This window comes from Lagopus muta, chromosome 11, assembly GCF_023343835.1.
Source record: "Lagopus muta isolate bLagMut1 chromosome 11, bLagMut1 primary, whole genome shotgun sequence".
Classification (NCBI taxonomy): Eukaryota; Metazoa; Chordata; class Aves; order Galliformes; family Phasianidae; genus Lagopus; species Lagopus muta.
Window position 1 is genome coordinate 11,486,971 of NC_064443.1, and position 25,155 is coordinate 11,512,125.

At 64.3% G+C, this 25,155-nt stretch overlaps 2 protein-coding genes across 7 annotated transcripts; both read left to right on the top strand.

The window, feature by feature from the left end:
• Positions 1–84: 84 nt before the first annotated feature.
• LOC125698605 (laminin subunit beta-2-like) lies at positions 85–15,875 on the top strand. 6 transcript variants are annotated; one of them, XM_048957141.1, is made up of 37 exons: positions 85–1,517; positions 1,702–1,794; positions 2,573–2,662; positions 4,283–4,332; positions 4,815–4,990; positions 5,070–5,193; positions 5,269–5,342; positions 5,431–5,619; positions 5,690–5,753; positions 5,831–6,033; positions 6,102–6,222; positions 6,339–6,527; positions 6,607–6,786; positions 7,664–7,776; positions 7,893–7,972; positions 8,204–8,360; positions 8,506–8,658; positions 8,736–8,894; positions 8,964–9,085; positions 9,653–9,773; positions 10,054–10,246; positions 10,425–10,568; positions 10,709–10,940; positions 11,278–11,441; positions 11,523–11,747; positions 11,838–12,052; positions 12,128–12,224; positions 12,699–13,074; positions 13,146–13,330; positions 13,642–13,871; positions 14,000–14,203; positions 14,351–14,495; positions 14,579–14,786; positions 14,860–15,001; positions 15,170–15,346; positions 15,418–15,574; positions 15,649–15,875. In XM_048957141.1, the coding sequence occupies exons 4-37, from the start codon at positions 4,302–4,304 to the stop codon at positions 15,780–15,782; spliced, it is 5,484 nt and encodes a 1,827-aa protein (XP_048813098.1). In that variant the 5' UTR covers positions 85–1,517; positions 1,702–1,794; positions 2,573–2,662; positions 4,283–4,301; the 3' UTR covers positions 15,783–15,875. The 6 variants fall into 6 exon arrangements, with proteins under 6 accessions (XP_048813098.1, XP_048813101.1, XP_048813099.1 ...); XM_048957144.1 differs by lacking the exons at positions 85–1,517; positions 1,702–1,794 and adding an exon at positions 2,927–3,087 and having other exon boundaries at positions 2,324–2,662; XM_048957142.1 differs by lacking the exons at positions 85–1,517; positions 1,702–1,794 and having other exon boundaries at positions 2,324–3,087.
• A 156-nt stretch (positions 15,876–16,031) lies between these two features.
• LOC125698606 (laminin subunit beta-2-like) lies at positions 16,032–25,108 on the top strand. Its single transcript, XM_048957147.1, has 32 exons — positions 16,032–16,219; positions 16,380–16,555; positions 16,627–16,762; positions 16,881–16,954; positions 17,055–17,243; positions 17,317–17,380; positions 17,884–18,086; positions 18,181–18,301; positions 18,418–18,606; positions 18,703–18,882; positions 18,950–19,062; positions 19,138–19,217; positions 19,295–19,430; positions 19,600–19,755; positions 19,843–19,970; positions 20,047–20,164; positions 20,248–20,440; positions 20,508–20,651; positions 20,741–20,972; positions 21,051–21,214; positions 21,289–21,513; positions 21,946–22,160; positions 22,241–22,337; positions 22,403–22,775; positions 22,853–23,037; positions 23,114–23,355; positions 23,420–23,623; positions 23,694–23,838; positions 23,924–24,131; positions 24,204–24,345; positions 24,432–24,768; positions 24,850–25,108. The coding sequence occupies exons 1-32, from the start codon at positions 16,147–16,149 to the stop codon at positions 24,984–24,986; spliced, it is 5,379 nt and encodes a 1,792-aa protein (XP_048813104.1). The 5' UTR covers positions 16,032–16,146; the 3' UTR covers positions 24,987–25,108.
• Positions 25,109–25,155: the final 47 nt, after the last annotated feature.

Sequence of the window (25,155 nt, forward strand, 5' to 3'; positions counted from 1 at the left end):
TAGGCAGAAGCAGAAGCTGGGATTTGGGGAAAACGAAGATCCAGCAGTGCCTGGCCAGCCAGCTTCTGCTGCCGGAAGAGATCTTCAGGGCAAGGGAGCCGCGCGTGCAGCGTCCCCAAAGCAGAGCTTCCACTTACCAGCCAGTAGCATGATGCTGGGCACAGGAGCTGCGGTTCTGCAGGACCTTGTGGGGGTGAAACCAGCACTCATCCTTGTCCTCCATGAGCTGCTGAGCTGTGGGGCCACAAGGAAGGCACAAGTTCCCCTGGCGCCTATTGCCTGCCGCCCTCTGGAAGAACTGGGGGGGGAGAGTGAGCATCTGAAATGACTTCCCCCCGTGGGGATGATTAGGCCTTGCCCCCGGGGAGTCCCTTAAAGGCCTTATTATCCTCTGGGACTCCCTCCTTGTCTTAATTAGCCCTTCTGGTTCCTGTTGCTAACGGCAGCCCCTGTGCGAGTTTGGTGATTCCCACGGACAGTGAGGCACGTGGTGCTGCTGTAAAAGTGGGTGCTGCAGAGCTACTGCCAAAACCTGTCATTCCCAGGGCACAGCCTGCAAAGCAGGGCATTGGGAGCGTGCCCCCATCCCCATCAAGGCCTGGGACGGGATGCAGTCAGGGAAGGCACGCTGTGTGGTGTGTAGTGACATTCCCTCCTTGCGGTTCCCAGTGCAGCATTGCTGGGAAACATTGCTCCTGGAGCAGGGCACGGCAGGGATACGGGGGTCTGTCTCAGCGCAGCCTGGCTGCAGCAGCTCCTTCTCCAGCCATCACCTCTGAGAGAACCACCTCCACAGCTCAGCACGACCACCCTGCCCTGGCCAGGACTGGTGCCACCAGCGCAGCCACCAACGGTCCCCAACATTTGGGAACCCCAAGTGACACTGGGAGCAGCAATGTGCCGTGCCCAGGCTGCTGGTGCTGCTGCCTCGTTCCCATGGCTGGGCACACAACAAACTTTTGTATGGTGAATTCACAACAACTGACCATCTTGTTCTCGAGTGAACCTTATACTGTTTCATTTGTTTGTGTAGAATGTTTCTGAAGGTATATTTAATGTTTAATATGAGGCTGGGCTGTTCCACACTCAGTGTTGTATATTTTGGAATGGCATTGTTTAGTGAAAAGACAGCGTTAGTATTATTCCACTCTTAGGAGGGAACAGGACAAAAAACAGACTGTCTTTTTTCTTAAATGAAATGAACTTTTGTTATGAAGTCCTAGCAGTTGTCCAGCCCTTCAGTAAATGGTGCTCAGAACCACTCAGCGTGTCCGGCTCTTCTTTAGTCCCTGCCAGACGGTGCTGCAGCTCCGAGCCCGTGGGGATGCTGCAGGGGGACTGTGCTGTGCCTGCAGTGTGCCACCACTGCTCTGTTCCACTCAGGCACACCCGTGCACCCCAGTGAGCTGTGGGGTCGCCCAGCTGCTATGAAGGAATGCCTGGCTCAGGATGGGAGATGCTCCAGACGAGCAGCACTGGTGCCATGCTGGTACAACTGGCACCAATCTGCATTCCAGGTTAGTTCCCGGGTCGGTGCTGCGCTGTTGGCGCTCCGCCAGGCCCCGCTTGCCTGCCCCCCTCCCTCTTCCCTCGGGATCCCTTTCTGCTGGCTAATTCAACAGCAATGCCATTGTTTGCTGCTGTGTGATCTGGCTCCGTTTGTCCTGCTGGGCCATCGGTGCACTGACCTGGCACTAACAGTGGTGGGACTGCGGCCCCAGCCGAGCGCCTGCTCCTCCCGGTGCACCAGGAACAGCTGGGAACTGCCCCAGAGCGTCGAGCTGCAGCACCCTGGTGAGTCAGCCCCTGTGGCATGCAGGGTGCCTGAGCAAAGTCCTCAGGCAGGAAAGAGGTTAAGCAGCTCTGCTTGCTGAGGATGTTCAGGGAAGCGTCAGCCGCCCGCTGGGCGCACTGAAGTTGGTCCAGCAGGGCTGGCCAGGCGTGGGAGGCTGCTCTGCACACCAGCTGCGTGCTGCGGGAGTGGAGCTGAGCCCACTGCCCCCACCTGTGTCATCCGCCAGGCTCAAGCTGCTCTGGGTGGGAAGCCATCAGCCTTTGGGAGGCAGGGGATGTGGCCTAGGAGCACTGCTGGCTGCTCAGATCCTCAGAAGGATCTGAGGATTCCTCCCTCTTGCTTTTCCAAGGCCGGAGATCCTATTACAGCCACCTTTATCGGGCCACTGGCGATCTCCCCAGAGCAAATAAGATGTGCTTGGCAAGATCCTGTCAGACTTGCTGGCCCGTGCTAATGGCTCTTTATCAGCTCATCTCCTCCCAGCTCTCCCATTACCTCACCAGAGCCAAGGTCGGTGCCCGGTCACTGCCGTGGGAGCCTTGCTGAGCATGGCCCTTCCCTTCCTCTGGGCTTCCCCTGCACAGTGTCTGGCCACTGAGCTGCACATCCACCCTGCTCTGAGCCCTGGCATCCCTCGCCCAGGGGATGAGCAGCACTGGGACACGCTGAGTGCTGCCAGGCCCTGGGGGCTGCATTACCTTCCTGCCTCCCTGCTCTGCGGCATGCAGCCAGAGCACGGCCTTGGTGCAAGCACGCGGGTCCTCTTCCTTCCTTCAGCCTTGGCTAATAAAAGGCACCATGTGACAGCGAGGACTTTGTTGGGCTCCAGCATTCTCGGGGATCCCAGGCAGCGCCGGCAGGCACGGGGTGAGTGAGGCCTCTTAGGGCACGGCAGCACCTGCGGAGCAGGGTTTGTGGTGCAGGGAGGCGTGGGGAAGCGTGCCGCCCCAGGGCGCGCGTTGTGCTCCTGGAGACGTGCCCTGTGTAGGCATGGGGTGCCCACGAGCCGCACGGCGACTCGCAGCCATGGCGTGCGCTGACGGTGCCGTGCAACCGGCCATGGCTGTGCCGTGCGGGGCAACCACCGCCTGGCACCCGGCCTGCGCCTCACCTTGCTGCACCTCGGCGCAGGCAGGGCCCTCCCTCCCTGGCACAGTGCACGGAGGAGGAGACAGCCGCTGGCCGCCCTCCTCCAGGAACAAGCGGCCGAGCGCAGCGGGGCCGTGCCGGCTCAGCTCGTGGCCCCCAGAGGGCACGGCCACCTGCCCGGCCCGCCGGCCCCACGTGCACAGGTAGGAGCGGCTGCAGGGCCCCGGGGCACAGCGTGGCCTTATGGCTGGGCGCGGGCAGCCATCACGGCACAGCGTTTGAGGAACGGGACCGGGGTCCTCGTGAGGAGGGGCTGCATCCTCCCACGGCTACCGGGTGCTCCCCAGGGTGGGTGCGGGTCGGACTTTGCCCGGCGAGCCCCATGTGTGCCTGGAGGGCCGCATGCCTGCCGACACCCAGCACAGCCCCAGTGCTGAGCCCGGGCGGTGCCGCGCGGCATCCCCAGGCGGGGAGGTCATGGGGCCTTGGCTTGGCCCCATGGAGGATGAGCCAGCGGCCTCTCGAGGCGTCTTTGTTGGCACCGGGGCGTGCCTGGGCTGCCGACGCCTGGCTGGGCCGCACTGCCAGGCCTGGCCCCACAGCCCCACGGGCGGGCGGCGAGGGCCTCCAGGCAGAAGGAATCGGCAGTGACATTCCCGTAGCCTGGAGACCGCCGTCCCATTCAGTGGGCAGCGCATTTGAATAAGAATCGTGTGTGTCTGTGTGTGTGCGGGGGGGCCAGACGGCCGCCCGCTTTCCCATCGCCTCCCATCGCCCCGCTCAGTTCTGCACGCCTGGACTGGGGCGGTGGGCCCTCACCTCCGGCCTCACACATCGCTGCACTACCCAGGTACTGCCGGGCCGGGGTCGGGGCTAGGGAAGCGCTCGGTGTTGCCTCTCCAGCCCATTGGCACTGCGCTGAGCGGGACCGGCGCCGGGCAGAGCGCGGGTGTCCGGCTGGGATGGGCCTGTGGCGTCCTCCAGCCCCGGGTGGCTGCATGCGGGGACAGGAAGGCTGTGCTGGGGCGGCGTGGAGTCAGGCTTTGATCCGGTGATTGCAAGGTTGGAAGGAGGCGGTGACGGCTGAGAAGAGAGCGCAACAGGAGCCTAAATTTAACAGCAGGACCCCGGCCAGCTGCAGGACGTCCTTGCCTGGCCTGCTCCAGCCCTGCTGACTCTTGTCCCCAGGTGTCCTGGTCCAGTGCTTGGACCCAATGGACACTAGTACCAGTGCTGGGCACGGAGGCAGGGATGGGTGCTCTCTGACTGCAGGATGGGGTGTGGGGATGCAGCCATGGGGCTGGGGACATGGTTGAGAGACGGGTGATGCGTGTGTGGGGCTGCGAGAGGCCCAGGCAGTGCTGCCCCATACTGCAGCCCCATCTCTGTGCCCCACAGGTAGGGCCCGTGGCTGCCCATGGATGTCCTGGTCCTCGCTCTCCTCCTGGGTAAGTGCTGCTCCCACAGTTCCCGGGGCTGCAGTGGCCCCAGGACCACTGCCCTGTGCAGGAGCTGTGGGTCGCAGGGCCATATTAATGCGGTGAGGGCCTGGGTACTGCAAATCCCAGCGAGGAATCTGGGCTGCATTGAGCCCTGCAGGATTAGCAAGCACCTGACCTGGCTCCCAGCTCCCCCTGGCACCACTCTATGAGCCGAGTGCTTGCAACACCCACACTCTCCCCCTCCCCATCCCTTCCTGCCAGCAGCCCGCAGCCCAGCGTCCCACTTGCTGGTGCTGCCCTCCCGGCCCTCACCCTTCCCCCCGGTCATGAGGCCACAGCCACACTGCCAGCATCTTTCCGGGTCATGGAGCTTTGTGCTGCATCAGTGGGTCAGGATGTGGGGATGGGGCAGGATGGGGGTAGGGTAGCACAGGGCTATGGGCTGTGGGTTTGTGGCGCAGCCCTCCCAACCCCTGCGCTCTGTGCAGCGGGGGTGCCAGCAGCAGGGGGCTGGGAGGAGCCAGATCCATCCCAGGGCTGTGCCCGTGGCAGCTGCTACCCGGCCACCGGCAACCTGCTGGTGGGGAGAGCTCGGCAGCTCAGCGCCTCGTCCACCTGCGGGCTGCAGGGGCCCCAGGAGTACTGCATCGTCAGCCATCTCCAGGTGAGCCTATGGCACAGCACAGCACAGCATGGCAAAGTGTGCCGGTGCAGCCCCAGAGTGATTGATGCTCCCCGTGCAGGACTCTGAGAAATGCTTCACCTGTGACTCACGAAACCCAGCCCTGCGTGAGAGCCACCGCATCGAGAACGTCATCTACCTGCACGGCCCGCACAGCGAGAGGAGCTGGTGGCAGTCGGAGAATGGTGAGAGCATGGCCACGCCATGCGTGTGTCCCCACGTGGGCTGCGTGCCTCAGCCAAGACCATCCGTCCCTGCAGGTGTGGAGCACGTCAGCATCCAGCTGGACCTGGAAGGCGAGTTCCACTTCACACACCTCATCATGAAGTTCAAGGTGGATGCACGGGGCACAGTGGGATGGTCCCCATGACCCGCCCGTCCCTATCCCACCGTGTGCCCCCATCTGACTGTGTGCCCCGCAGACCTTCCGCCCCGCAGCCATGCTGGTGGAGCGCTCGGCCGACTTTGGCCGCAGCTGGAAGACGTACCGCTACTTCGCCTACAACTGCTCCAAGCTCTTCCCCCGCATCCCCACACATTCCTCGGGGCACATAGGCGAGGTGCTGTGTGAGCAGCGCTACTCTGAGATCGAGCCCTCCAGCCACGGCGAGGTGCGTACGGCTGGGTGGTGTGCGGAGATGGGGCTGGGGAATGCGCTGACATGCTGCATCCCACCTCCAGGTCATCTTCAAGGTGCTGGATCCCTCCATCCCAGTGGTGGACCCATACAGTCCCAGCATCCAGGGTGAGTGTCCATAGGGACGGGATGCGGTGCTCTGGGGCAGCGCAGTGAGCACTGACGATGCCACCTGTGCTACCCAGAGCTTCTGCGTGTCACCAACCTGCGGGTGAACCTCACCAAGCTGCACACACTGGGGGACAACCTGCTCGACTCACGGCAGGAAGTGCTGCACAAATACTACTATGCTGTGGATGAGCTGGTGATGCGTGGGAGCTGCTTCTGCCACGGCCACGCTGCTGAGTGTGCCCCTGCACCTGGTGCTCCACCATCTGTCCCTGGCATGGTGAGATGCAGCGCGGAACGGCGTGGCGCAGGGTGACCGCCTGGGCTGATCCAGATGCTCTCCCCCAGATCCACGGGCGCTGTGTCTGCAAGCACCACACGCAGGGGCTGAACTGTGAGCGCTGCGAGGACTTCTACCACGAGCTGCCCTGGCGCCCGGCTGAGGGCTCCAGCACCAACGCCTGCCGCCGTGAGTGCCACGCGCCCGCAGCCGGCGCGGTGTGGGGCCATGGGGTCCTGCAGCACATGCTGGGGTTTGGGGTCCTGCATGTGGCGGGTCGGGTACCAGGGGTGCCGTCCCTGCAGGGTGCGACTGCAACGAGCACTCACGGCGCTGCCACTTCGACATGGCCGTGTTCCTGGCCACCGGGAACACCAGCGGGGCCGTGTGCGATGGCTGCCAGCACAACACCATGGGGCGCCACTGCCATCTCTGCAAGCCCTTCTACTACCGGCACCCACGCTCCGATATCCGCGCTCCCACTGCCTGCATCCGTGAGTGCCCCCAGCTCTGTTGCCCCCAACCCCGTGTCCCCCACTGCCACCTGCCCCAGCTGCCACGATGTCCCCACAGCGTGTGACTGCGACCCTGCGGGATCGCTGGATGGCGGCGCCTGTGATGCACACACGGACGTGGCGCTGGGCATGATCGCGGGGCAGTGCCGCTGCAAGGAGAACGTGGCCGGGCCACGCTGCGACCGCTGCCGGCACGGAGCCTATGGCCTCAGCCAGGGAGACCCTCAGGGCTGCCAGCGTGAGCTGGGGCTGGGGTGGGCATGGGCTGTGGGGATGGAGGGTTTGTGTGGGGATGGAAAGGGAGGAACGTGGGTGAAGGAGTGGGGATGAAAAGATGGGATGAAGGAATGGGGATGGGGGTGGAGGAATGGGGATGGAAGGATGGGGATGAAGGAATGAGAATACGGAAAGAGGGATGGGGATGGAGGGATAAAAATGAAGGGATAGGTTTGGGAAAGGAGATGGAGGGCAGAGCTGAATGAGTGAGTGATGAAGCAGTAAGGATGGAGGGATGGGGATGAAGGAATGGAAAAGATGGGGATGGGGATGGAGATGGAGGAATGGGAATGGAGATACAGGGATAGGGAGGGGAGTAGAGGAGTGTGAATGAGAATAGAAGAGTGGGGATGGGGAATGAAGGAAGGGGTATAGAAGGCCTGAGTTGGAGGGTTGAGGCCAGAGATGGAAGTGTGGAGATGGATGGGTTAGGGATGAAGCAATGTAGGAGGAGTGGGGATTGAAGAAGAATGGAAATGAACAGATGAGGTGGGAAGATATGGATGAAGGGACAAGGGATGCAGGGATGGGGATGGAAGGATTAGGCTGGAGGGCAGGGATGGAAGGGTGGAGCTGGATGAGTAGGTGATGAAGCAATGGGAGGGGATGATGGAGATGGAAGTAGGATTGGCATGGAGGGTTGGAGATGGAAAGAGGGAGGGAGGGAGGGAGGGTAAGGGAAGGTGGGATGAGCAATAGTGCATGGGGCATTCAGGGCTGTGGGGCAAGGAGGGAGGGCTGTGGAGCTGCTGTTTGAACATCACAGGGTGCACTGGGGGCTGTGGTGGGTGGCAGTGCTGTGTGGCAGCCCACCATGTGTGTGTTTGTGCGCGGGGCAGCGTGCCGGTGTGACCCACGGGGCACGGTGGCGGGCAGCTCCCCCTGTGACCCCATCAGCGGGGACTGCTACTGCAAGCGCTTTGTGGCCGGGCGCTCCTGCAGCCAGTGCGTGGTGAGTGCCCCAGCTCCACACCGTGCTCCATTGCCTTGGCTCTCCCCAGCCCCATGGCATTCCCCAGGGCTGGGCTGGCCCCACACCTACTCCCTATCTCTCCCATCTTACTGCAGCCTGAGTTCTGGGGCCTGAGCTATGATGTAGGGGGCTGCCGGCCCTGCTCCTGTGACTTCGGGGGAGCTTACAGCAACCGGTGAGGCCCCACGGTACTGCCCAGCCGGGCACGGGGACACAGGGATGGGTGTGGGGACAGGGTGGAATGGAAGTGGTGGGACCACTGCTGGAGGGATGGGGACAGGGCTTCACAGTGGAGACAGAGTGGTGTGGAAGGAGGGATCTCTGTGCCTGGAGGTGGAGGGCTGGGGACAGGAGGGGATGGGTGAGGCACAGTCGGACAGAAAGATGGACGAGGGCCATTCCCCAGGTGCTCCATGGAGGACGGGGCCTGTCCCTGCCGCCCCCACCTCATGGGCCGGCAGTGTGACCAGGTGCAGCCCGGCTTCTTCTGTGCACCCCTTGACCACTACACCTACGAGGCTGAGCAAGCCGTGGGCCACGGGCCCAGCCATCCCCAGCTCCCAGTGAGTGTCCCCATCTGGGCTTCCACAGTGCCCCATACCTTGTGTATGGCCGTCCCCGTGCTCCATGCATGGCTATCTCCACGCATGGCCATCCCCATGCTCCATGCGTCACCATCCCCACGCATGGCCATCCCCATCCCTGCAGGGCGCCGTGCGGGCAGAGGTGCCCCAGGACTGCCCCCAGCACCGCAGTGGGGACGCAGCGGGGCGGAAGGCACGTGCTCGGCCCCAGCGCAGCCCTCCCCGCTCCCCCCAGCCCCGCGCAGCCCCACGCCACAGCCTCCAGCAGCCCCCCAAGGTGAGCCCTGGGTTGAGGAGAGGGCACGGTGGGGCACAGCCTTGGGCTGGGGCTGAGCCATGCGGTGCCATGCCCAGCCCGACGTGGAGCCGGTGCTGCGAGATGGGGACGGGCGCATGGTGACGTGGACTGGACTGGGGTTTGCCCGTGTGCGGGATGGAGCCGGGCTGACATTCCATGTAGACAACGTGCCCTACCCCATGGAGTACGAGCTGCTGCTGCGTTACGAGCCTGAGGTGAGTGGCTGCAGGATGGTGTGCACCGTGTGGCACCGCCGGTGCTGATGGCCTCGCATCCCATTGCAGTCAGCCGAGGACTGGGAGGCTGTGGTGAGCATCAGCTCCAAGGTGCTGCCCACCGGACCACGCTGTGGGAACCTGCTGCCCTCAGAGCAGATGTACCACGAAGGCCTGCCCCACAGCCAGAGGTGGGATGGGGTGGGGGTGGATTGGATAAGGATGGAGATGGAGACAGGGAAAGGGTGGGATGGGATGAGAGGGAATGGGATAGGTATGAAAAGAAGATGGAGATGGGGATGGGGTAGGATGGGTAGAGGGAGCAGGCTGAGGATATGGATGGGGATGGGAATGAGGACAGGGATGGGGGTGTAGACAGATTGGGCTTGAGAATGGGCATGAGTTTGGGGATAGAGATGGGAATGAGACTGACATAGAGATGAGAATGGGAATGCAGACAGGATAAAGGTGGAAATGTGCATGAGAGGATGTGGTGGGATGAAATAAAGAGAGAGAATGAAGATGGAACTGGGAATGGGGTGGGATAGGATAGGGATGAGGATGAAGGTAGGATCAGGACAGGGAGATAGACAACACTACCACACTTCTAGAATTGAGGGATGGGCATAGGATGTGGCTGGTATGGGAAGGGGGATAGTCCTACCACACAGGTAGGGGAATCAGGGTGATGAATGTGGCCAGGTCCTGTTACATTCTTCTGGCCATCTCTCTGTGACCCGACGCCTTCCTTTCTGCAGGTATGTGCTGCTGTCCCGGCCCTTCTGCTTCGAGCCCAGTACCCCATACGAGGTAACTGTGCGGCTGCAGAGAGCCAGCGTCACCCAGCGCCACCCCAGTGCCTTCATCCTCATCGACTCAGTAAGGGGATCCCAACACACCCCGGTGGGGAGATGGGCAGGGGTGGGCAAACCACACATAAAGTGTTGGACAGAGATGGGACAGGGTGGAGAGGGAGATGAAAGGGGTATAGATGGAGGCGGCAATGGGACTGGTGTTGCAGCTGGGTCTGGAGCAGAGAATGAGGATGGAGATGTCGATGGGATGGGGCCACGCATGGGGACAACGGTGGGGCTGGGGACGTTGATGGAGTTGGGATTGGTCCCGGGGACAGCCCCACCACCTCCCCGCTGCCCCACAGCTGGTGCTGCTGCCACGTGTGCCGGAGCTGCCGGGATTCCACGGGGCAGCAGTGGAAGCGGTGCAGCGGCTGGAGGAGCTGGAGCGCTACCGATGCCTGGAGGCTTTCCATATGGCCCCACCGCACACCCTGGCTGAAGCCTGCGCCCGCCTCATCTGCAGCGTCTCAGCTGTGCTGCACGATGGAGCTCTGCGTGAGTCGGGGGCCGCAGGGATGAGGGGCCATGAGTGGGTGGGTGGGTGAGTGGGCTATGATAGAGCCATGCTCAGCACAGCAAGGCCGGATAGTAGCTGGTGTGGGAGAGGCCAGGGGTTGGTGGCAGTGTGTGGCATGGCATTCCCATCCCCAGCTACAACCCTGCTGCCCCACAGCCTGCCAGTGTGACCCACAAGGCTCCCGCAGCAGCGTGTGCCAGGTGCTGTCAGGGCAGTGTGAGTGCAAGCCCCACGTCCTCGGCCGACGCTGTGACCGCTGCGCACCCGGCAGCTACGGCTTTGGACCCCTGGGGTGCAGCCGTGAGTAACAGAGTCTGCTGGTGTGTCAGGCATGCCAGGATGGGACCCCCCTGTCTGTGTGTCTGTCTGTCTGTCCATCCCACTGGGATGATTATTCTCTGGCTTGAGGTCACCCTGACGTGAGCTGTGCCATTCCACAGCCTGCGCCTGCTCCCCGGAGGGCTCTGTGTCGCAGCTGTGTGATGCGGGCAGTGGGCAGTGCCGCTGCCAGCCGGGCGTTATGGGCCGGCAATGCGACCGCTGCCAGCCGGGACACTGGGGCTTCCCCATCTGCCGGCCCTGCCAGTGCAACGGGCACACTGAGGAGTGCGACCTGCGGACGGGCAGCTGCCTGCGCTGCCGAGACCACACCGCCGGCCGGCACTGCGAGAGGTGAGCGTGCTTGGGTGAGACGGTTCAGCACGGCATGGCACGGCATAGCATGATACTTATAGCACTGATGAGGTGGGGTAGGACGGGATGAATGGGATTGAACAGGTTTAGATTGTATGAGATGGGATGGGATGAGATAAGATGAGATGAGATGGTGTAGGGTACAGTAGGGTAGCTTGGGATGGGATAGGATGAGGATGGGATAAGAAAAGACGGGATGAGATGGAATAAAACGGGATGGTGGAACTGGATGGGACAGGTTAGGATTAATGGGATGGGATGGGATTTGATGAAATGGATGGGATGGACACCTGAGACCTCACTCCTGCCCTTGCAGATGCCAAGACGGTTATTATGGAGACCCGGTGCTGGGCTCAGGGCAGCAGTGCCGCCCTTGTCCCTGCCCTGGCTACCCCGGCACACGGCACTACCATGGGAGTGCCTGCCATGCCGACGAGGAGACCCACCACATCGTGTGCCTCTGCGCGCCCGGATACACCGGTGAGGGGCAGACGGGCACCATGCTGCAGGACCCCAGCAAGAGGGCTGAGATTCCATCAGCCACACCGCACGTCCCCACAGGGCCCCGCTGCGACCGCTGCTCCCCGGGCTACTTTGGGACGCCGGAGATGGAGGGAGGAGTGTGCCGGCCCTGCCAGTGCAACAACAACATCGACACCAGCGACCCGGGGGCCTGTGACCCACACACAGGGCACTGCCGCCGCTGCCTGTACCACACTGCCGGGCCCCGCTGTGCCCAGTGCCAGCCCGGCTATTTCGGCAATGCCCTGCAGCGCAGCTGTCGCCGTGAGTTGGGCCGGGGGCTGTGGGCCTGCGAGGTCTTGGGGTGGCGTGAGGCTGAGCCCCCTGCCCCACATGGCTGCCCACCACCCGTAGGCTGCAGCTGTGACCCACGGGGAACGCTGTCTGCCCACTGCACCGCTGGCACCTGCAGCTGTGACCGCGCTACGGGAGCCTGCGCCTGCAGAGCCAATGTGGTGGGCAGGAGCTGCGACCGCTGTGCACCCAACTTCTGGAACCTGGGGGGGACGGAGGGCTGCCAGCCTTGTGGATGCCATGCCATGCACGCCACGCACCCCGCTTGCGACGAGGTGAGCATCCCAGTATGGGTCCTGCGTCCTCCGGGGGTGAGAATGAGTGGGCTGAGCACCCTGCTCTCGCTGCAGGTCACAGGGCAGTGCCGCTGCCACCTCGGCTTTGGTGGCCGTGTCTGTTCCCAGTGCCAGGAGAATCACTGGGGAGACCCCGAGCTGCAGTGCCGAGGTGAGAGCTTTACCCACGGACTGGCAGTGGGGTGTATGGGGACATGGGAACCCTGAGAAAAGAGGGGTCTTGGGGATACAGGGTGCCGTTGGGACAAAGGCTGTGCTTTGGGGTACATGGGGGCTCCTGGGAATATGGGAACCTTGGGGAAGGGGGAGTCTTGGGGACACAGGGGGTCCTGGGGACATAGGATGAGATTTTGGCTACCTGGGGATTCCTGGGAACATGGAGAGAATCCTGTGGATGTGAAGGACCTCGGGGACATAACGAGCTCCTGAGGATGTGGTGGGACCCTGGTGATAGGGATGAACCATGTGCCACAGCATGATGCTGGGGACATGGGATAGGGACACAGTGAGTCTCCAGGTATGTGATGGGACCCTGGAACCACGGGTGACCCAGGAGACACAGTGCCACTCTGAGGACACAGAGGCCTCTGGAGAGTTCAGGCAGTGACAGTGCCCATCTCCACAGCCTGCGAGTGTGAGCCACTGGGCGCTGAGAGCCCGCAGTGCGACCGAGCCAGTGGGCAGTGCCAGTGCCGGCCAGGCTTTGGGGGGCTGCGCTGCGACCGCTGCCAGCGGGGCTACCAGGCCGCCTTCCCTCGCTGCTCTCCATGCCACCCCTGCTTTGGGCACTGGGATGCAGTGCTGGGCAGCCTGCAGGATGGGCTGCAGCACCTTGGGGCACGGGTACGGGCGCTGCGTGAAGGAGGGTCTGCAGCCCCACTCAGCCCCCGCCTGCGAGCACTGGAGGAGGCCCTGAAGCATGCAGAGCGGCTGCTGGGTGAGGGGAGCAGCCCCAGTAGCCCCCTCCTGCAGGAGCTGGCCGGGCAGCTGGATGGCAGCAGGCAAGTGCACACGGTGGGCTGGGGGGGGGCTTTAGGCATCCAGAGGTATTTGAGAGCTCTCTGCCCCATAGGACGGAGCTGGACAACTTCTGGAAGAGGCTTCAAGAGCTGGAGCAACACGTGGATCAGCTGGAGCAGGCTGATGTGCTGCACCACAGCCGGCTGGCCAGGCTGAGCCATGAGTTGGGTGGTCTCAACCAAACCACCTCCCACCTGCAAGCTGTCCTCGGCACCGTGACAGCAGCAGGATTCAGGGGTAAGGGCATCCAGTGAGGGTGTCTGGGGGTATGGGGGCTGGGAGAGCCGTGCCCCAGTGCTGGATATGTAGCTGGGACTGGGAGAACTGTGCCCTAATTCTGAGTGCGTGGTAGGACTCTGGGGTTGTGGGGGGGGGGGGTCCTAGGAACAGAGGGACCTTGGGAAAGTGGTGGGACTTCGAATATGGAGAGACAGTGGATACTTAGGAGATCCTGGGACATGGAGAGACACAAGGGATATGGCTGATCCTGGAGCCATAACAGGATGCTGGGGACATGGTGGGACTCGAGGGACACTCTGTACTCGCAGAGTCATACCAGAGCATCGTGATGGCAGCACGGGACTCACGGCAGGCAGAGGTGGTGGCCAATGGCACGGCAGGTGAGCTGAGAGCAGCACAGGCCATGCAGTGGGCAGCTGAGCAGGCCCTGCAGCAGCGGGGTGATGCGTTCCGCCGGAGCATGGCTGCACAGCGGAAATCCCTGCGGGAGACACAGAAACGGGTGTCAGGGCTCAGCGTGGCCGGGATCAATGAGAAGGTGAGAGTGGGACGGGGGAAAAAGGGCTCGGGGTGATCATATCACAGGTGGCACGCGGGTTGCTTGGCTCTTGTGCCAATTGGGATGAGGGTCTGCCCATTCAAACTCCACCTTTTGGATCCCTGCAGATTTGTGGGGCTCCTGGAGACCGGAGCTGTGCAGAATCACTGTGTGGAGGAGCTCTGTGCCGGGACAGCGTGGGGATGAGGCACTGCGGGGGTGTGGGGTGCACAGGGGCCCTGCCCGTGTCAGCTCAAGCCCTGAGCAGTGCCCGCAATGCCTCACAGCAGCTGGAGGTGGCCCTGGGACAGCTGAGTGCCGTGGCACAGAAGGTAGGGATGGCGTCCCCATGTGCTGGGTTCTCATGCGAGGCCCTTCGTGCCCACTTGAACATCACACCTGTGCCCACTTCTGGGTCAGTGCCGGCCCCTTGCACATCCCAACTGTAAGCCCCTTGGTGCCCCTTGGTTACACCCCAGATGCAGGAGGTTCAGGACCTGGCACGGGGTGCCCGCAGCCGTGCAGAGGAGGCATTGGAACGCTCACAGGCTGCCCGCAGCCGCACAGAGAAGGCGACAGCACAGTTGCGGGACTTCATCCGCCGCATCAAAGCCTTCCTGTCGGGTAGGGCCAGCAGTGTGTGGGCACCAGGCATGGTGCGGGGCATGGAGCCCACCCTGAGCCCACCCCGCTCCGATGTCCTGCAGAGGAGGGTGCAGATCCAGGCAGCATCGAGCTGGTGGCGCGGCATGTGCTGAACATCTCCCTGCCCAGCAGCCCTGCACACATCCAGGAGCTGCTGCGGGAGATGCAGGAGAGCATCAGCCAGCTGGATGGGGTGGACGCGGTGCTCAACGGCACGGCACAGGGGCTGGAGGCTGCACAGGGGCTGCTGGCACAGGGACAGGATGCCAGGTGAGTGGCGACAAGCTGGATGGGGAGGGCGACAGAGCCCTGAGCAGAGCTGGAGGTGTCTGCATCGCCACAGGGAGCGAGCAGAGGGCATGAGGGACGAGCTGGCGGGGACGCAGCTCGCACTGCAGGTGGCACGGGCACAGGTGATGGCGGCTGGGAGCACCCTGCGGAGAGCCAAGGATGGCATCCGGGCTGCTGAGGGCAAAGCCAGGGAGGTGAGAGGTGATATTGGGGATGGGGACTCTGGCACACCCCTGGGCCCTGTGGGTAATGGAGTGGGCACACATGGGGAGCAAAGCCGATGCTATGGTGCGGTGTGGGCACGCCACGGGTACCCGATGGGCACACGGTGCCCACCCACCGTCTGTGTCCTATGCACCCAGGCGGAGCGCAGGCTGCAGGCGCTGCAGGGGAAGGAGTCACGGCTGCAGCGGCGGCTGCGGGAGCTGGCACAGCGCGTCACCGCCCTGCAGCAGCGCGGACAGGACGCCCGGCGCCTGGCACAGGATGCCAAGGATGGGGCACAACGTGCCACCGCCGCCTCGAGGACGCTCAGCCAGGTGAGCCCCGGCCTCGCAGCAGGCGGGGGGCGATGCGGGGAGCTCGGCCTCACCGTGCCGTGTGCCCCCAGGACCTGGCGCAGGTGACTCGGCGCTACGTGGTGCTCAAGGACCGGGTGAGCGGGATGGCAGGGATGGCCGGCGGGGCCCTGCAGCGCGTGACGCGGCTGACGGCCGAGGCCAGGGACCTGCTGGATAAAGCCAACAGCAGCAAGAAGCGGCTGGAAGGTAAGAGGCGGCGTGGGACAGGGGCCGCCCGCTCGGTGCCCGCAGCCCACCCTGCACCCCGTGCCTTCCCGCAGAGCTGGAGCAGCACTTCGGGGCCAACGAGCAGGCGATGGCGGCCAAGGCGACGCGGCTGCAGGCGCTGGAGCGGCAGGTGTCGGGGCTGCTGCAGGAGATCCGCGAGCGGGCCAACGCGTACGCCACCTGCTAGGGAGTCCGACCCGCTCGGGACGCGGCCCCGCGCGGCGAGGAAGAAACCCGCGGGGTGTCTGTAGCGCCTGCAAATAAAGCGCTGAGCAGCGGCTGCCCGTGTCCGGCCTCTCACTGTCACGCGTGGCCGAGTCCCGCGCGTCCCCCCGCGGTACCCCCGGCCTCCGGCGGGGCGGTGCTGGCCCTTCCCGGCCCGGCGTGGGCCGCCGTGCGAAGGGACCGCCCCGCGAGTTCCGCGCAGCCCCGAGCGCCGCCACAACTTTGCGGAGGGGCGGCGAGAGGGAACCCCCCCCTCGGCAACGCGCGTCTACCCACGCGAGACCGGACCCCACGCGGCGGCACCCCGAGTCCCGCGCGCCGCCGCGATGCGCGGCCCCGCAGCCTTCCTCCCCCCGCTTCTCCTCCTCCTCCTCTCCCTCCTCGTCCCGCTGCCGTCCGGTGAGTGCGCGGCCCCCGCTCGCGGAACACTCTCGGGTTGGGGTCCGGACCCGCGGGGCATTTCCGGGCGGATCGCGGAAGGGCCCCCGCTTCGGGGCCGTGCGGGACGGGGACGGAGCTCCGCGTGGGGTCCGGCCTCATCCACCCGCTGCCCACGCAGGGCCGGGAGGGGCCGCGTGGGCCGTTTCTTCTCCCGACGCCCCCCATGGCTGCGCCCGCGGCAGCTGCTACCCGGCCACCGGGGACCTGCTGGTGGGGAGAGCCTCGCGGCTCAGCGCCTCGTCCACCTGCGGGCTGCGGCGGCCCCAACCCTACTGCATCGTCAGCCACCTCCAGGTGAGACGGGGGATGAGGGACGGGGACGGGGACGTGGTGGGGTGGGGTGACCGTTGAGCCCCCGCCTGCAGGAGGAGAAGAAATGCTTCGTCTGTGACTCGCGGAGACCCTACGATGCCCGCAGCAATACCGACAGCCACCGCATCGAAAATGTGCTGACCACCTTTGCCCCCCGCCCCAAGAAGGCCTGGTGGCAGGCGGAGAACGGTGAGCAATAGAGTGTCCCTGGGGGGCTGCTCTTCCCATCCTCCCACACTAAGGAAGCCGTGACTCAGCCCTGTGCTGCTGTGGCCAAGGCTGGAGTCACACGGGTGTCCCCCCCCAGGCGTGGAGCACGTCAGCATCCAGCTGGACTTGGAGGCTGAGTTCCACTTCACCCACCTCATCATGACCTTCAAGGTGAGCGCAGCAGGATGGCACAGACCCCATCATCCCGACTGCCATCCTGCCGTGTGTCCCAACCCTGCCGTGTGCCCCCACCCCTCCATGTGCCCCGCAGACCTTCCGCCCCGCAGCCATGCTGGTGGAGCGCTCGGCCGACTTTGGCCGCAGCTGGAAGACGTACCGCTACTTTGCCTATGACTGTGCTGCGTCCTTCCCCCACGTCCCCCGTGGGCCCCCGCGCCGCATTGACGATGTGATCTGTGAGTCGCGCTACTCCGACATCGAGCCCTCCACCGAGGGGGAGGTGAGGCTCCGACAGCACCGAGGGACACTTGGAGGATCCCGCTGTCCCCTCACCGCTCTCCTCCTTCCTGCAGGTGATCTACCGTGTGCTGGACCCCGCCATCCCCATCCGCGACCCCTACAGCCCCGCTATCCAGGGTGAGTCGCCCGCCTGTCTGCCGCTCTGCGGCTCTATTTTGGGTGCCACTATTTTGGCTGCTGTGTCCTCATACTGAGCCCCACTGTGGGGCTGGATCCAGGAGTTTCCAGACCCATACAGCGGGGTGTGGATGAATGTGGGGCAGCATAGGATGCCAAGCAATGGGAGATGGGACCATGCCAGTGCCTGGTGCAGGGACTGTAACCCCGCAGCATGGAGCTGGTGGTGGGCAGATGAACGGTACAGGATGCAGCGGGTTAACAGCTGAGGCTAAATTTAGGCTGAGAGCAGGAGGGGAGGAATCTGCGGGGCCCGGCGGCTGCTGCTTGGAAGCTGCTGTCCCTGGAGAGCCGTCCTGCTGGCCCCATGTGCCATGCAGCACCACGAGCACGGAGCAGTACATCCCCAGCCATGGCACACCATGTGCAATGCGCTGCAGCTGGGCACAGCCGTGTTCAGCAGGTACAGGTGAGCAGAGCCAAGCTGCCAACTTCCTATGCAGAGCTGCTGCGTGTCACCAACCTGCGGGTGAACCTCACCAAGCTGCACACGCTGGGGGACAACCTGCTGGACTCACGGCGGGAGATCCGCGAGAAGTACTACTATGCACTGTATGAGATGGTGCTGCGTGGAAACTGCTTCTGCTACGGGCACGCCTCGGAGTGTGCGCCGCTCAGCGGGGCCACAGCCACTGTGAATGGCATGGTAGGTCCAGCCATAGCACAGACCCCTGTGCTGTACTGCATTGGGGTGACCGCAGCACCCAGTCCCACAGCTCCTCACCATGGCATCCCGGCAGGTGCACGGGCGCTGCGTCTGCAAGCACCACACGCAGGGGCTGAACTGTGAGCGCTGCGAGGACTTCTACCACGAGCTGCCCTGGCGCCCGGCTGAGGGCTCCAGCACCAACGCCTGCCGCCGTGAGTGCCACGCGCCCGCAGCCAGCGCGGTGTGGGGCCATGGGGTCCTGCAGCACATGCTGGGGTTTGGGGTCCTGCATGTGGCGGGTCGGGTATCAGGGGTGCCGTCCTTGCAGGGTGCGACTGCAACGAGCACTCACGGCGCTGCCACTTCGACATGGCCGTGTTCCTGGCCACCGGGAACACCAGCGGGGCCGTGTGTGATGGCTGCCAGCACAACACCATGGGGCGCCGCTGCCATCTCTGCAAGCCCTTCTACTACAAGGACCCCAGCAAGGACCTGCGGGACCCTGCCGTGTGCCAAGGTCAGTGCTGGGACATGGGGTGGCACAGGGCTGCATCCGGCCCCGGTGTTGTGGGGCTGGCACGAGGGCTTTGGTGCTGACCCTGCCTGTCCCCAGCCTGCAACTGCGACCCCGAGGGCACCGTGGATGGAGGGCTGTGTGACGGTGCCGATGACCCGGAGCGGGGGCTGATCGCGGGGCAGTGCCGCTGCAAGGAGCATGTGCAGGGCCCTCGCTGCGACCGCTGCAAAGCCGGCTTCTTTGGGCTCAGTGCTGCCAACCCGCAGGGCTGCCAGCGTACGTACTGGGGCACGGGGTCACCCAGTGGTGTTGGGCACCACCACAGACCGCTGTCTGTGTGCAGGGTGTCGGTGTGACCCCCGTGGCACGGTGGCCGATGGCAGCCAGTGTGACCCTATCAGCGGTGACTGCCTCTGCAAGCGGCTGGTGACCGGGCGCAGCTGTGACCAGTGCCTGGTGAGTGGGACGTGCACGGTGCTCAGGGCTGTGGCACCACGGCTGGCCGCTCGCTGACCCCATTGCTCTCCACAGCCCGAGCACTGGGCTCTCAGCCATGATCTCCCTGGCTGCCGGCCTTGTGAGTGTGATGTGGGAGGTGCCCGCAACAACCGGTGAGTTTTGTGACGGCTCAGGGTGGAAGGGGCAATCCTTTAGCCCCGGGGGGCTGACGATGTGGTTGGGGTGCCAGATGTGCTGCAGAAACGGGGCAGTGCCAGTGCCGCAGCCACATCGTGGGACGGCAATGTGAGCAGGTGGAGCCCGGCTTCTACCGCATCAACTTGGACCACTACACCTACGAGGCTGAGGATGCCCGGCTGCACAAGGTGAGGGACAGAGGTGTCCCTGGTGGGGCATGGGCTGAGCAGAGCACCGGGAGGGACGTTTGCAGGGTCTCCAAGCCAGCTGGCACCAAGTGAGAGCAGTGAGGCTGAGATGCATGCTGACTGAGGCCCCTTTTGGGGTCCTCCTGCTCACCTCTGCCCCTTTCCCCAGGGCTCGGTGGTGGACCGTGAGCCTCACGCAGGTCACCCGGCCTCCTGGACAGGGTCAGGCTTTGCCCGCATGCAGGAGGGCGGCTGGGTAGAGTTCCACGTGAGCGACGTGCCCTTCTCCATGGAATACGATGTCATCATCCGCTATGAGCCCCAGGTGAGCCCCCTGATTGGGGTGTTGCACCTCCAGAAGTGGCATGCAGGACTTTTGGTCCAGTGATTTCTGCCTGTTCTTTGCATGCAGCACCCAGAGCCCTGGAAGGAGGTGAGGGTGCAGGTGCTGCGCCCCAGCCCTGTGTCTGCCAGCAGCCCATGTGGGAACACCATTCCGGCCGATGACCAGCTTTCCACCAGCCTCCTGTCTGGCGCCCGGTGAGTGTCCCAGCAGGGCTCAGCTGCACAGGGCTGGCAGGAGGCATCCACTTCCCCTTGCTCCGCTCTGTCCCAGGTATGTGGTGCTGCCCCATCCCATCTGCCTGGAGCGGGGCGTCTCCTACACCATCCGCCTGGAGCTGGGCTGTGCCACAGGGCAGCAGGACCCCACCACCAGCGTGCTCATCGATTCGGTGAGGGGTCTGGGATGGGGCTGCATGCGTCAGGGGGCACAAAGGATGTGGAATTAAGATGACATCCTGCTGACCCCCCACAGCTGGTGCTCCTTCCACGTTACTCCTCCATGGAAATGTTCATTGCGGGTGACCCTGCTGCCATGGGACGTCGGGAGACCTTCGAGCGGTACCGCTGCGCTCAGCATTTCCACACTGTGGTGATGTCACCGGTGGCAGAGCCCTGCTCCCGACTCCTGCACAGCCTCTCAGCCATCCTGCACGACGGGGCACTGCGTGAGTATGGCCTTGCACACCCCACACCCCATGCTGATGACCAGTGCTCACTGTGTCCTGCCCGCAGCCTGCCTCTGCGACCCACAGGGCTCGCTCAGCGCTGAGTGCCAACCCCAGGGTGGGCAGTGCCGCTGCAAGCCCAACGTCGTGGGACGGCGCTGTCACCGCTGCTCCCCAGGCACCTTCGGCTTCGGGCCCGGCGGATGCCGACGTGAGTGCCTATCCAGAGCAGTGGATGCAGGGAGAGGTGCTCCCTGTTTGCCAGGGACTTCACCACATGGATTCTTTGATGCCTTGCAGCCTGCCAGTGCAGTGGTGAGGGGTCGCTGAGTGACGTCTGCGACACCGTCACAGGGCAGTGCCCCTGCCGCCAGGGTGCCCACGGCTCACGCTGCGACCGCTGCCAGCCGGGCCACTGGGGCTTCCCGACCTGCCAGCCCTGCCAGTGCAACGGGCACACTGAGGAGTGCGACCCACAGACGGGCAGCTGCCTGCGCTGCCGCGACCACACGGACGGCGAGAGGTGCCAGCGGTAGGCAGGGTGCTCACTCGCCTGGAACGTGGCAGAGTGCCGCGGTCAGCCCTAACCCCGCTGACTGCCCACCCCCAGGTGTGCCGTCGGGCACTTTGGGAACCCGGCGCTGGGCTCCGGCCAGCACTGCCGGCCCTGCCCCTGCCCTGATGGACCTGGCGGCCCCCGGCACTTCGCTGCCTCCTGCTACCAGGATGGGCGCTCCCGGCAGGTTGTCTGCCACTGCAGCCCCGGGTACACAGGTGAGTGCTTGCTGTGGCTTGCTCAGTGTCCGCAGCCCTGTCCCCAGGCACTGCTCAGTACTTTGTGCCAACAGGTCCCCGCTGTGACGAGTGTGCGCCTGGGTACTACGGAGACCCTCTGCAACCCGGCGGGCGCTGCCTGCCCTGCCAGTGCCACAATAACATTGACATGACAGATCCAGAGGCGTGTGACCGGCGCACGGGGCAGTGCCTGCGCTGCCTCTACAACACAGCAGGGCCACACTGTGCCGAGTGCCAGCCTGGGTACTATGGGGATGCTATGCAACACAGCTGCAGGCGTGAGTATACACAGATGTGCTAGACGTGCCTCCTGCCATGCACTTCCAGGGCCCATGTGCACACCACTGTGGGGTCCTGTCCTGCTGTGGCTGCCTCCTTTGCCCAGCCCCAGCACTGCTGCCCTGTCCTGTCCCATCTACATCCTCATCTTGTGCCCATTCCTATCCTCTACCACTCATTCCCACCCTCACAGCCTCCTTGATTCTGTCTTTGACCTGTTCTTACTCCATCTATATCTTGTCTCCATCCTATCCCTGTCCAGCCTATGTCTCCATTTTGCCCCATCCCATCCCTACCTGTACTCCTAGCCCACCTAACTGTAACCCTTACCCCATCCTGATTCTGATCTTCTCCCTATGCTATCCCTGTCTGCATTTTAACCCCATTTTTTCTGAAGCCTCCATCCCCACTCAGCTTTCCTCTGCTTCCAGGTTGCTCCTGCAATGCACTGGGCACTGACCCCAGCACCTGTGGGCCGCAGCAGTGCCACTGTGACCAGCGCAGTGGGCAGTGCCACTGCCTGCCCCATGTGGAGGGACAGAGCTGCGACCGCTGCAGCCCGAACTTCTGGAACCTGGGCAGTGGGCAGGGCTGCGAGCCCTGCGCCTGCCACCCCCAGCACTCCTTGTCACCTGCGTGCAACCAGGTGAGATGCCCCAGGGATGGGGAGGCTGAGGGAATGGCGTGAGGACGGGGTGCCAGCTTTGGCTGCACTGTGTCTTTCAGTTCACAGGGCAGTGCTCGTGCCGGCCGGGCTTTGGGGGCCGCACCTGTGCCGACTGCCAGGAGCAGCATTGGGGTGATCCACGGCTGCAGTGCCGAGGTGAGAGCTGGGTGGGCAGGAGCTGTGCCGTGCCCTGAGGCACCCTAACTGCTTTCTCCCCACAGCCTGCGACTGTGACCCCCGTGGCATCGCCAGCGCCCAGTGCCATCGTGGCAGTGGGCACTGTGACTGCCGGCCTGGTGTCTCGGGCGTCCGCTGTGACCAATGCGCCCGGGGCTTTTCTGGCACCTTCCCATCCTGCCAGCCTTGCCACCCCTGCTTTGGGGACTGGGACCGCGTGGTGCAGGACCTGGCCTCCCGCACCCGGGCTCTGGCGCAGAGGGCCAGCCTCCTGCATCACACCGGGGCTGCTGGTGCCTTTGAGGGCACCTTCCGACGGCTGGAGGAGAGCCTGGCCACTGTGCGTGATGCAGTGGCCGCCCGCAATGCCACCATCACCACCGCCACTTTCCTGACACGTGCCACAGAGGGGTTGCGGTGAGCACAGGGCGTGGGGCACAGCTCTGGGGGCATGGGGCAGAGCTCTGTGAGCATGGCACCTCCTTGCTTTGCAGGCAGCAGATTGGGGAAGCCACTGAGAAACTGACACAGCTGGAGAGCAAGCTGACAGCGGCACAGGATGCCAATTTCAATGCGAGCCACGTGCTGGGCATGGTGGACCGCGGAGCCCGCGCCCTCAACCACAGCCTGCAAGAGCTGGGGCAGCGGCTGCATGCCCTTAAGACCTCAAATTTTCTTGGTAGGCATCACTGGGGTTCCCACAGCAGTGTTCCATAGTGGCAGACAGGGGTCTCATGTGGCTCCACTGCCTCCAGGTGCCTTCGACAGCATTCGCCAGTCCCACTGGGAATCACAGGATGCTGAGCGCCGAGCGGATTCCTCCACCCGTGTCACACCCAGCCCCGTCAGCGCTTCATCAGCCACACGGCACCACACCGAGCAGCTCCTGGCCAGCAGGAGGGATGCCTTCAACCGGCAGAACGCAGCCAGCCGGCGGGCGCTGACAGAGCTGGCAGCCAGGGCGCAGGAGCTGAGCCTGCACACAGTCAACAAGAAGGTGGGATATGGGATGGGAATGGGGCATGACAACTGGGGATGGCTCAACTCCACCGGCCTTGCAGGTGTGTGGCGCTGCTGGGGATGTGCCCTGCGCTGAGAGCCCCTGCGGAGGAGCCGGCTGCCGGGATGAGGATGGGACACGACGCTGCGGGGGGCTGAGCTGTGGTGGGGCCGTCTCCACGGCTGACAGTGCGCTGGACCGTGCACAGCACGCACAGGAGGAGCTGCGGCGGGCGGCTGGCGAAGTGGCCCAGCTCTCCCATAGGGTGCGTGATGCAAGTGGAAGTGGGCAGCGTGGCCATGCGTGCTGGTACTGAGGGTCTCTGTTCTTCTCAGGTGGCTGAGGCCAAGGGGAAGGCGGACGAGGCTCGGCTGCAGGCACAAGCAGCCCTGGACAAGGCTAACCAGACCAGGGCCCGCGTGGAACACTCCAACAAGGAGCTGCGGGAGCTCATCAGCCACGTGAAGGCCTTCCTGAGCCGTGAGTACAGCATGCTGGAGGATCTACCCCCGCCGCCCCCTCTGCCCCAAGGCACAGGGGAGATGCTGATGGCTTCCACCTGCAGAGGAGGGGGCTGATCCCGAGAGCATTGAGGTGGTGGCCAGCCGTGTGCTGGAGCTGTCTCTGCCTGCCTCACCGGCCCAGATCCACCGCCTGGCCGAGGAGATCAAGGCACGGGTGCGCAGCCTGGCCAGTGTGGACGCCATCCTGGAGCAGACAGCTGGTGACGTGCGCCAGGCTGGGCAGCTGCTGCAGGATGCCCAGCGGGCCAAGTGAGTCTGGGGACATGGGGACACAGCCTTGCTGCAGTCTGAGGTACTGAGGCCATGCTGATTTGGCTGCAGGGCGCGGGCAGAGGGCGTGCGGGGCACAGCTGAATCAGTGCAGCAGGCATTGGAGGAGGCGCGGCAGGCACAGGGCACGGCCGGGCAGGCACTGCACAGCACTGCTGCTGACATCCAGCACAGTGAGCGCACCATCGGCACGGTAAGGGCACCCTGTGCTGCCATTGCACCCGGCAGCCCTGTTGCTTGTCCCCACCACGGAGACACCCCATCGCCGCCTGTCTCCAGATGCGGATGCAGACGCTGGGTGCGGAGCAGCAGTTGGCTGCTGCCATGGAGCGGCTCGGTCTCCTGGAAGGACAGATGGACGCCTTGAAAGTGAAACGTGCCAACAACAGCCTGGCGGCAACACGTGCTCACGAGGCAGCTGGCATCGCGCGGGACCGTGCCAGTGAAGCCAAGCAGGTGCTGGAGGGGCCGCTGAGGGACCGGTACCGGGCCGCCCAGGAGCTGGTGCAGCACTGGGCACAGGGAGCGCAGCAGGCAGGCGGCCGGGCCCAGCAGCTGCGCGAGGAGGCTGCTGGGCTGCTGCAGGATGCCCAGGGCAAGCTGCAGAAGCTGCAAGGTGAGGCCAGGAAGGGTGCCAGGTTCGGGGGACGTGGTGTGGGGCTGTCCTCACCCACTCCTCCCATCTTCCTCCCTGTAGCACTGGAGGAGGAGTATGAGCGGAACGAGCGGGTGCTGGATGCCAAGGTGGCCCAGCTGGATGGGCTGGAGGCCAGGATGAGGGAGGTGCTGGCCACCATCAACCAGCAGGTCCAGATCTACAACACTTGCCAGTGATGGCCGCCCTGCTGCCCACAGCCCCTGCTGCCCACCTTGCCTCTGCCGGCCCTGGGGGCGGCAGGGGCTCAGAGAGCCCTTGCGATGGGCACCCCGCGTGTGAATAAAACTACCCAGCAAGATTCGTGTCTCCATATTATGGCTTCCATCCCCACCCTGCTGGTCTCGG